The sequence below is a fragment of the Triplophysa dalaica genome, chromosome 9, assembly GCF_015846415.1.
Source record: "Triplophysa dalaica isolate WHDGS20190420 chromosome 9, ASM1584641v1, whole genome shotgun sequence".
NCBI classification, from domain to species: Eukaryota; Metazoa; Chordata; class Actinopteri; order Cypriniformes; family Nemacheilidae; genus Triplophysa; species Triplophysa dalaica.
This window is the reverse complement of record NC_079550.1, coordinates 10,014,821-10,026,411: the sequence shown is the minus strand read 5'-3', so window position 1 is coordinate 10,026,411 and position 11,591 is coordinate 10,014,821. Positions and strand designations below refer to the sequence as shown.

General features: G+C 36.1%; 2 protein-coding genes across 3 annotated transcripts; both read left to right on the top strand.

Annotated features, from left to right (window-relative positions):
- Window positions 1-110: 110 nt before the first annotated feature.
- On the top strand, window positions 111-5,710 carry rskra (ribosomal protein S6 kinase related a). 2 transcript variants are annotated; one of them, XM_056757324.1, is made up of 11 exons: window positions 111-248; window positions 664-867; window positions 1,533-1,616; window positions 1,708-1,776; window positions 2,774-2,903; window positions 3,007-3,047; window positions 3,172-3,199; window positions 3,840-3,929; window positions 4,044-4,132; window positions 4,259-4,369; window positions 4,591-5,710. In XM_056757324.1, the coding sequence occupies exons 1-11, from the start codon at window positions 222-224 to the stop codon at window positions 4,810-4,812; spliced, it is 1,095 nt and encodes a 364-aa protein (XP_056613302.1). In that variant the 5' UTR covers window positions 111-221; the 3' UTR covers window positions 4,813-5,710. The 2 variants fall into 2 exon arrangements, with proteins under 2 accessions (XP_056613302.1, XP_056613301.1); XM_056757323.1 differs by having other exon boundaries at window positions 4,501-5,710.
- Window positions 5,711-7,082: 1,372 nt separating this feature from the next.
- On the top strand, window positions 7,083-10,938 carry aldoca (aldolase C, fructose-bisphosphate, a). Its single transcript, XM_056756733.1, has 9 exons — window positions 7,083-7,167; window positions 7,887-8,017; window positions 8,123-8,334; window positions 8,894-8,948; window positions 9,093-9,253; window positions 9,336-9,419; window positions 9,846-10,020; window positions 10,109-10,308; window positions 10,402-10,938. Exons 2-9 carry the CDS (start codon window positions 7,906-7,908, stop codon window positions 10,495-10,497), a joined length of 1,095 nt encoding a protein of 364 aa, XP_056612711.1. The 5' UTR covers window positions 7,083-7,167; window positions 7,887-7,905; the 3' UTR covers window positions 10,498-10,938.
- Window positions 10,939-11,591: the final 653 nt, after the last annotated feature.

The following is an 11,591-nucleotide window of genomic DNA, read 5'->3' as shown; positions in this document are numbered from 1 at the left end:
GTGTGAACGCGCTGTAACGTGATTGGTGTTTAGTTAATCATATTAATGAGTGGGCGGAGCAACGTCTGTGTTCGTGCTGATAAAGCTTTGTGTCGTGTCGGCATAACCAGAAGAAGCTGTCGATAATTAAAATGGATTTTATTTGACAACTTCTGTCGGAGAATCGCTTGGATTTTCATTAAGATCGCGTTATTGTTTATAAGATGTAATGGGCGTGTGTGATGGGCGGCGTTGGGAGTATAAACAAGGTAAGGGAGAAATCTGTGTCTCAATTATTACTCATTCATTTATATATTTATGTTATGTAATATCGGACTGCTGTGCTGTTTTGTGATACTAAAGCTATTTTTCCAAGGCCAAATTAATTGGATTGTTATGTAAAATGTTTACAATAGATAATATTATTAGATTAGTTCTGGTAGTTCTTTAAAACACCTTTTTATTATAGTAACATTTTGCAATATTACACAAGCAGGTAATCTAAAATTGCACTTTGATATGTTATTATAGATTGAGTTGGACCTCAGAAAGTATTTTGTACAGTCACAAAACATTCACAAACTGTTATTCAAATTCTTTATTCTGTTTACAAATGGTATAATTAACTAGTGCTGCTAAATTGTTAAAGGTTTCTTTTTTCGACCATTTTTTCTTTTCATGCAGTTCGCAGCATCACAGGAGAAGATGAGATCCCTGTCCTGTCATCAGAGCTTTCTGTCTGTCCCTGCTCAAGTTCATCACGGTCGCAGTAGATTCTCTAAACAAACTCAACCCTCAGAATCAAACCCAGAACAGTCACTGCCAACTTTCATTTCTGTTTTCCTACCCGAATTTCCACAGAGGTTTACTGGACACGTGCATTTCCAGGTAGTTGGCGCAAAATAATATCCTTCAGAGAAAGGAATAAATATAGCATCATTTTAACACTACTGAGTGTTCAAATAAAGAATATGTATTCTACAATTCCAACTATTTGTTATTTATAGTTATTTGTTAGGATACAAAAGATTAACTTGAGAACCATTTGATTTATGAAGGAACTATTGTGAACCAGTTCTTTTCAATCAACCAATTGATTTGATTAACATCCCTGTTGAAAAAAAACAGCACATTAAACAATTTGGGGTTCCCAGAACAGATATTCTAACGTTCCCTGATGATTTTCAACGAAAGTTTTCTAGAAATTAAAGCTGGTTAGGTTTTGAAGCATGATAGCTGGTTTGTGCTGTCTTAAACTGGTTTAAGATAGTCATGTGCTGGTTTAAACTGGTCCTGAGCTGGTTTAGGACCAGCTTAAACCAGCACAAACCAGCAACCATGCCTCAAAACTTACCTTCCCAGCATATGCTGTTTTTTAAACATTGAAATCAATTCTTGAGTTCGACTTACGGACAAATTGATCCGACTGCTGTTATATTAAACTAACAGCTCAGATGAGGACCAGATTATTAATAAGTAAATAATTTGAATGATGAGGTTGAGGAAACATGACTGAAATGTTCTTTTAAATCATTTTTTCTAATGCTTCTCAGATTCTTGGGTTTATAGCTAAAGGCTCATTTGGACCCATACTGAAGGTTAAGGACCTTTGTAAAGATGAGACTTATGCTATTAAGGTGATTTTTATACCTTATCCTGACATCATGTTATTAAAATGAGGTATGTTCTATTGCACCTCTTCAAATCTATATTGTCATTGATGTTTAGGTTTTACCCAAAGCTGATGTTTTGAAGCACAGCGTCCTCCAGCAGTCAAAAGAAGAGGTGATAATCCAAGTGAGTCACACCACTGCTCTGTATGTCAGCTACATCTCGTCTGATCTGGTTCTAACCAGGCTACTGAAAAACAAGCGACTTTCTCTTCATGCACACATTATTAACATTTCATATTTCGATTGTTTTGTTTATCTTATGTCATCGGCATATAACCTCAGTTCCTCACAAGTCTGCATTCATCTCCATCTCATTCTTTTTGTGTCGACTGTTATGATGTAGCGACAAGTCAGACATCCTTTCCTTCTCAGTCTCCAGGACTGTTGGCAGAGCCAGAACAATCTCTTCATCAGTGAGTCACACCACATACATGAGCATTTGCAAACCTACTCTCTCTCTCTCCTTATTTTACCGTTAAAAAAAACATTCCAGGCAAAAGGGACATGTCACCCCAGAATGAATTTCATCATTTATTCTCCCTCATGTCATATAAAACCTGTGTATGACTCTTTCTACTGTGGAACACTAAAAAAGATATTTTGAGAAATGTCTCAGTGGTTTTGTGTCCATACAATAGAAGTCACTGAGGGTCAGTGTTGCTTGGTTACAAAGTACATCTTCAAATATATTCTTCACAAAATATTTTTTTGTGTTCATACTTTTTTTTTGGACTGACACAAGGGTGAATTAATGCTAAACGAATTGTCATTGTTTGATGAACTGCCCTTTTAAGTGTATAATTTCGGCACCATTAAAGTAATTTTCCATCCAGTATTGTCCATTAATTTCCATATGTTGCTATATTCTATTCATCAGCATTAGAAAGCTCTTCGTGGCATATTAAGATAATTTGTGTTCGCTTTTTCTTTGCTAACAATCTCCCTCTGTGACCCTGTGACAGCCTGAATTTGGGGACATTGGCCTATAAATGGACTTTCAGAAGTATTGTTATAGATGATCAGATTGTACTTGCATGAGATTACTCATTTTGGAGCTTTCATTTATATGAAGATGGTCTCAAGATCATAGCAATCAGTCTGGATTTTCTTTCTGTTTTCAGACTCTTGTGTTTCTGTCTTTAGTGTGCGAGTATTGCAGTACTGGGGATCTGTATACTTACTGGACACTGAAGGGTCGATTTGATGAGAAAGAGATTCGAGTGTTTGCTGCTGAATTGGGCTCTGCTTTGGGTGAGTGTTTGTTTTACAGTTTGTAGGTCAATGGCTAAAGTCATCATCTAGGTTAATACCAATCGAGTTATACAGTATGCTATCACAAATTTCTCGTTTGCAGGTTTTTTACATGACTTTGGAATAATACATAGGGATGTGAAGGTATAGGTAACAATACTTTAAACTTTTTTTCAGACATATTTTCATTTTTTACATATTCTTTAATTATATTCAAACGCATTTAAATCAAGTTGTCATAATGCCATCCTCTGAATGTTTTTGATAGATGGAGAACATTCTTCTGACTGAACAAGGTAAAGCTTATTTTCACTCGCTACAGGCATTGTTCACACCAAGTGACAGTTCAACCACTTATCATTTCAAACCGGTATGATTTTATTTCTTCAGCAGAACACAAAAGAAGATGAGCTGTCAGAGACCAAACAGCACTGGCACCCATTGACATCTATTGTATGGACACAAAACCAATGGGTGCCAGTTACCAACATTTTTCAAAAATCATCTTTTGTGTTCTGCAGACGAAAGAAAATCATCTGCAGGGTGAATGAATGATGCCACAATTTCCATTTTTGGGTGAACTATCACTTTAAATGCCTGAAATAAATCAATATAAGAGGAGATTTACTAGCCTACTATTTCCTTTGTTGCAATTGATTTAAAATATTGAATACTTCAGAATATTTGTAGTATTTAAAAAGCACCATTTTAAGACATGTTAATACTCCTAAATAGCTTATATATTCAATATTATGTAAGGTTCTAAAACAACCATTCTTTTGCACAATTATTCAGACATAATCTAATGGGCCAAATATTGAACTCAAACATTTTTGTTTGAATATCCACAGCCTAAATTTTAAAGGTCAAATTTAGCTTGTGGCAAAGGGAATGCAGGCGACAAGGGTAGTTGTGAAGTATTCTTGTCTGATTTAGGTCACCTCCGCTTGACTGATTTTGGGCTGTCTCGTCGCCTTAAGCTTGGGGATAGAGCCTTCACTATATGTGGCACAATCCAATACATGGGTGAGACTGGGTATTTTCATACTTATACTATGTGTGTACGACTACATCTCTATGTCTGCCAGTTCTGTGCTGTAAATGAGAATGCATTAATTACATTATCTGGTCATTAAACAGCTCCTGAGGTACTGGGAGGCGGCCCCTACGGCCATGCAGCAGACTGGTGGTCTCTTGGTATCGTCATCTACAGTTTAGCCACTGGAGGGGTATGATGTGACCAGAGGCAATGCATATAGGATTTGAAGGATGCTGTAGTTTGAAAGTCCAGGTCATGTCTGGAAGGAAAAATGGCTTGCCGATCTCTCTAGTGAAAGTATTATTATTTTTTTTAGTGTCCCGTTCCTCCAGAAGCAGACCACTGTAAGATGCTGGCCAGGGTAACTGAACATCCATTCGACATGCCAGTCGACCTCAGTCCAGATTTGGCCTTTCTGCTCATAGAGGTAATACAATACTTTGCAATACATAGATCAATTTTAATTGAAATATTGTAATGTATTTTAGATTAAAACTCGATTGAATTGAAATTTAAGCAAATATTCAAATCACACAAACACACCTTTTTTGAATGTAGCTTCTTTGCAAGATCCCCACACATCGCTTGCGCTGCCTGGAGCACTTCCGAAAGCAGAAGTTTTTCCATGGCATGTCCTTTGATTCCCAGATGCTGCAGAAAAGTCCCATCGAGCCAATCCTGGAGCTGAAGAATCATCCGGACCGACAGGAAAAATCAATGAGAGGTCTATCATTAGACCTGCTCCAGAATTTTGAGTGTGACCTGCTGAACTCTCCCTCCACCCCTGAAGGTGTGTCTCATACCTTGATGAAGAATGAGATGAACAAAGTTACCTTAGAGACTGAAGCAACAGGAACCTCAGTTCTCTAAACTCAGATCTATGTAAAGCAAACAGCCTACGAAAAATATTTAAACACTTAAAACTTTGGATCTGCCAAAAAGACTGTACAAAATGTATTAACTTTTTTATTTTTTACAACTATACTTTTCTTTCAGGTGGATATCAAAAGTACAATCTATGTGACTAACCTTTCATAAATGTACTTCAAATTGTTGTTGACAACAAAAAAGTATAATTTACATTCACTTACAATAGAAAGTCTATGGGGCTTACATTTACATTTAGTCATTTAGCAGACGCTTTTATCCAAAGCGATTTACAGAGAGTTCAGGAAGCAATAAGCGATATGTCATACAGAAGCAATAATACAACAAAGTTAGTTTCAACAAAAGCTAGACCACTACATGTTGAGAGAAAGAGAGAGGTTTAGTTTAGTGTAAGTTTTTACAGAAGAAATGGGTTTCAAGTTATTTTTTTAATGTTGTTGGAGATATGGTTGAACGGACTGAGTTAGGAAGAATGTTCCACCAGGAAGGAGTTGTGAAGGAGGATGTGCGGGAAAGCGATTTACTGCCCTTATTAGAAGGCTTAAACACAACTTAAAATGCAGTATTTTTGAAGTTTAGTTACAAGACCTGAACATACAGTATGCAATGAAATAGACTAGATTATAAAACTGCTCTACAGTTACAACTGAGTATTTCAACAGTCAACTGTCAGAAAAATAAAAATAAGTACTGCATCTACTGTTAGTGCATTACTGTAAATTCAAATTTTGATACCTCATGTTTTATACCTTCAGTGTTTACATTAAATGATATAGTTTCATATGAATATGGCACATGTATAAGATATTTGAAGTGATCCTTCTTTTTAAAATGTTTACATTTGCCTTTCATCAATGCATAATTTTTATTATAAAAGCTGTTCTTCCTGTGCACATTTTCATTAGTGTGAAACTTGTACATGAACTTATGTTGTCTATTCATTCCATTTCCATGCCATTAAGAAAACGACATGACACTGCACATAATAAAATACCATGCAGTTATCTTATCAAAAAAATGCAATGACTATCATATTAATTGTATCACTTGTGAATAACGTTCAGGACAGTACTGTAAAGATCACTGATTTATCCTAAATAATGTGGCCAATAACTGTTGTAGAGGACTGAAACCCTAACTTAACGACCGAAATATCATTATGATTCCAAAAATGATGATACAAAGGTAAAATATATATCTGACGACAATGATCCAACTTTGAGACTTTGGTGTGACCTATTTGTCAGAGCAATGACAAACCCAAATGGGAACAGCCTTAATAGGGTTGAAAATTGAACACCAGATAAAGCATCATTATTAATGTTTTTAATTAGGTATCAGGAAAAAATCACAGCCCCAGTAGAGACGGCTAAAAATATCCGTAACTCTTAACAGTTCTCTTGAGAGTCACTTCATGTGGGTTTTGGTGCTGTATGTGGAGACATTGGGTATCCCTCTATATCTGACATTTTTATTTGTTTTATCGTATGCTTTCATTTTATGGACCACAATATGCTAAAACAAGATAATTTCATTGTAACCAGGATGTTTACTTGAAGTGATTCTGGATTTAAATCTAAAAGACATCCTTTCTGTAAAATAAGATATCATAAACATATTCTTAATGTTACAAAAATTACTTGCTCTCCAAACTTTTCAATTTTTTTGGTGCTCGAAAGTATATCATAAAGTAATCTAAATTCTTGTCATTTTTTACATACTTGAATCCTATTTGCTCTGTGACTTCCAGCATTCTCCTAAGGGTGTAGTTGGAGTCTCAATAACTAGAGATTTAATAATTTGCCTGGTCTATATTTAATCTAATTATAGATCATTGGGAATTTGGTCTGATTCAAGTTAAAAACCAGCTATGAAGCGAAAGACCGTCCTACCAAAACTCTCCTGTATCAAACAGAATAATGCAGAGACTTTTCATTTAATCCAATAGGAAATCACTCATTGCACCCTAGCAACACCTTATCACCACCATAGCAATGTCCTATCAACCACACGCCACATCTTAATGTTGTGACAGTGAGTTTAGCATGGGCTACTCATATTTTCTTTAGAAAATCTAACAATTTGTATGTAAAATAATGAGAATACTTAATGCTAGAGAAATGGGATCAGGTGAACAACCTTTGGTGGCCTTTAACACCTACTCTAATAACTTAATGAGGTCATGGCGGTAAGCTCCGCCCTACAAGTGTCAGCATCCTCTGGGATATCACCTTCATAAAGAAGTGGGACACCAGTACTGTAAAAGAATCAGTCACGTCTCTCCTCGTCTGTAGGAGAAAGCCCTTCAGTCTGAGATCTTCAGTCTGCTCTGACTTAGTGAGTAACCTTTTCATTCCATCTGTTGATTTTCCTGACTATTGTAGAGGCTTCATATCAGAAAAAACTTAAATTGACTCAATATTAATTTTTTCATAAATTATTTGTTTTCATGAAAAATGTTATTATTTAGACTGCGTGATCAGATTGAAGGTTTTGGTTGAAATGTTTGTTTTTGAGTAAGCTAATGATTCAGGAAGTTTTCAAGCAATGCGAATGTTATGTTGAGAACACTCAAAAAAATTCAGTAATTTGACTTATCAATAATTGGTAAGTTGCTCATTGATTGAAAGCATTTCTCAATAGTAGAATAACGTTGAGTAAAAAACTGCCATGTTTTGTTTAACATCGTTAATCTCAACTTTTAAACTTTAGTTTCTTGTATCAAGTTTTAGTCATTTTGTTTCGTTATTTGAGATAAAGGAGTAGGTAAGAGCAATGACAATGATGTTAATAAGTGTGCTGATATCTATTCTTCTGTCTTATCATTTTTATTTTTTGTTATTTTACCAGTATTTTTGCAAAAATCACTTTCTTTCAATTTCTAAGTGCCGTATACATTTGTATTTAACTGTTTCGTTTCAGGGCTCAATTAATAATAAGAATATGACATATTAATGCTTTAAGCCTACACAGCACGCGTGTTGTTGTGTTTGTCCTTTAAGGTTGGTTTGAAATGCAGATTTTATTGTGTGTCAATCTGCTTTTTCGTACCTCAGGTTGTGTAAGATTTTCAGGATGACCCACAACTTTCCATCCCTGACCACTGAGCAAAAGAAGGAGCTTCATGAGATCGCTCTGCGCATTGTGTCTCCGGGAAAAGGAATCCTAGCGGCGGATGAATCTATAGGTGTGTGTCATTTCCTCCCATTCATCCACTGTTGTATCAGTCGGAACATTGTTGTTTGGTCCTCAACATGAATAAGAACTCACTGTGGTGTGGACGTTCTAACAGGCAGTATGGGGAAGCGTTTGAACCAGATAGGGGTGGAGAACACAGAGGAGAACCGGCGCCTCTACCGCCAAGTGCTCTTCACTGCTGATGATCGCATTGACAACTGTATCGGTGGAGTTATCTTCTTCCACGAAACGCTCTACCAGAACTCAGATGATGGCATCCCATTTGTTAAGATGATAAAGGACAAGGGCATGACTGTAGGAATCAAGGTATGGCATCTGGGAATGGTGGTATTTGGATGATCGGGTGTGATGAGTGGTGGTCATATGGTCAGTGTGAGTTTCAGTCTGACATGCAACCTTTTCAAATCCTATTACGTCATCCCAGCCAACAAATTTTGGTTCCCCAGAACATTCCCAGAACATCAGTTTCTGGGAACCAAAAACTAACACTAACATTCCCCTAAAGTTATAAAAATGACGTTTTATTACAACAAACATTTAAAACAGAGAACCAAAATCTATTGTCCTCAGATGTTGTTTCCTGGTCCCAAAAGGTAAAACCTGAAAATAATGTTCGTAAAATGAATAACGTTAGGGGAACGTTCAATGTTTTCTAGGATGTTATATCTATATTTTCTCTATACAATCTTTTTTAATTGCACATTAATTCTGTGGAAGGTTCTGTTAAAGAAACCAAGAGAGTGAGAAAATGATGACAGAATTTTCATTTTTGGGTGAACTATCACTTTAAAATCATCTTGAAGTGCAGTTCCTTAAAATATAAAGAGCAGAATTCAAAATTCTAATTTATTTATTTATTTTACAGGTCGACAAAGGTGTGGTGCCCTTGTCAGGGACAAATGGAGAGACCACTACACAAGGTAAACCAACCTGCCTGACAAAAGCGAAATGTAGTCATTATGTGACCAGTAAAATCTAGAAAGAGTCAAACAAAAATATTCAGGAATTTCACAGTAGTTTCTTGATTCCATGATCAGATTTGAGTTTCCTGACTGTCTCCACAGGTCTGGATGGGCTATCAGAACGCTGTGCTCAGTATAAAAAGGATGGAGCTGACTTTGCAAAGTGGCGCTGTGTTATGAAAATCAGTGATGCTACCCCGTCCGACCTGTGTGTTACAGAAAATGCAAAGGTTCTCGCCCGCTATGCCAGTATCTGTCAGCAGGTAACTGCCAAGGAGAAAAAAATAATCCTAAAAAATGGATATAAATAGAGTTCTTGAGATCTTGTTAACACTGTATTTCCAGCACGGCATTGTACCCATAGTGGAACCAGAGATCCTGCCCGACGGAGACCATGATTTGAAATGCTGCCAGTTTGTCACAGAGAGGGTTAGTTACTGTCCTGAGTTTATTTTACACCTAAAGGGATAGTTTGCTCAAAAATGGAAATTCTGTCATCATTTACTCCCACCAGATTGTTCCAAACCTGAATAAATGTCTTTGTTCCGCTAAAAACGAAGGAAGATATTTGTAAGAATGTCAGTAACCAAGCAGATCTCATCCCTCATTTACTGCAATAGTATAGAAAAATAAATTCTGGGCGTCAATGGGGGATTAGATCTGTTTGGTTGCTGACATTTTTCGAAATGTCTTCCTTTTCGTTTAGCAGAACAAAGAAATCTATAGAGGTTTAGAACAATCTGAGGGTGAGTAAATGATGACATAATTTTCATTTTTGAGCAAACTATCCCTTTAACACACATGACTCGGATTAGGTAAAATAGGTTTGATTTAGATTCTCTATTGTTGACTCAGGTGCTGGCAGCATTGTACAAAGCCATGTTCGATCATCATGTGTATCTGGAAGGCACACTACTCAAGCCCAACATGGTGACCCCTGGACATGGTTGCCCAACCAAATACAGTGCGGAAGAGGTTGCCATAGCAACAGTCACAGCTCTGCGCCGTACTGTCCCACCTGCAGTCACAGGTATAGATATATTGAAACTTTAACTTCATCCTTTACTTGTACATACTTTCGGACTATTTTTGGACGTTGCTTTATCCTTGGCTTCCAGGAGTGACGTTACTCTCAGGCGGTCAAAGCGAAGAAGAGGCTTCCATCAATCTTAATGCAATCAATAACTGCCCTCTGGTGAAGCCCTGGGCTCTCACCTTCTCGTTCGGCCGAGCTCTCCAGGCCTCGGCTCTGAAGACCTGGAGGGGACAGCGTGAAAACGAGAGAGCTGCAACTGAGGAGTTCATCAAACGCGCAGAGGCATGAAAAGCAACATGACTGACATGTCATGAAAGACACATTTGCGCTGGTAATCATCACTTACTCCTTTCTAACTCTGTCTTGTCTTCTCAGATCAACAGTCTGGCAGCCCAAGGGAAGTACACGTTTGGTGGGGATAGCAGTGGTGCCACTGGTCTATCCCATTACCTGTCCAGCCATGCATATTGAAATGCTATTGATTTACATACTTCAGCATTAGCTGAACTCCACTGCCACTGCCATAAAAACTAAAGTAGATCGATTATATTAACTCATAAATGTGATGCTAATATAAAACTAATATAAAATGTGTTCTTCGTGAAACTCAATGAAGTGATTGTTGAGTATGTATGAATAGCTCTTACAGGTGAGTCTCAAGTGACGGAATATTGATCCTTATTACTTATCGTCAACATTAATAAGGGTTTTCTGTTCAATAGATTTTAGAGGATTTCGTTTCTTAGTTCATAAGATTTATCTTGTGCTACGTGTCTGTATTTCATCTTTTCAGCATTGAGAATGTTCTGATGACAATAACAGCATGAAGTTTGTTTTGGAGATTTTGTATGTTTGTCTTGAATGTATGAGCAAAGTGAACCGAAAATGCTGCAATAAATCGTGAAAGCATAAGCTGCATCTGTTTTCTATTTTCATACAAAACTTTAATATAAATATCGTTTGATAATCATTTTATTTTGTTCATGTAAATTTAAATTGTTTATTTTAAATCAACATAAAGAGCGTGTAGATTGAAAAGAAAATAAGAAATTAAATAAGGAACTATTTTTTTCAAATGAGTTTTTCAGACAATTGTTGCCTTTTTCTCAGCATCTCAGCTTCTTTTTGAGTAAATCTCTGTAATATTTGTAATATTTCCATTTCTTCCAGAACACAGCATTCAATTTCAAAATATTTTTTTTTTTAAGATTGTATATAAATTAGGCTATATGCCTAATGTTTAAATTATATTATAATTACTGGATGTGCTAGATTCACTTAAATATCCTATATATAATTTTTTTCGCAATATCCCATTCGGTAAAAAAATACATTTTGAAATATATTCTGGTATGTGATTGTTAAATCAAAATACATTTTCACATTTAAAAATATATTTCATTGAGCTTCATGGTGTATAACATATATTTCGCATTTATTTTAAATATATTTTGGTCAGAAAAAATATATTTTTTTTGCCGTATGGGATTGTTAAATACATCAAAGCTCATTGCATTAGAGTCACAAGCCTAACTTGTTGTAAATTGTTGAATATTCATAAAATG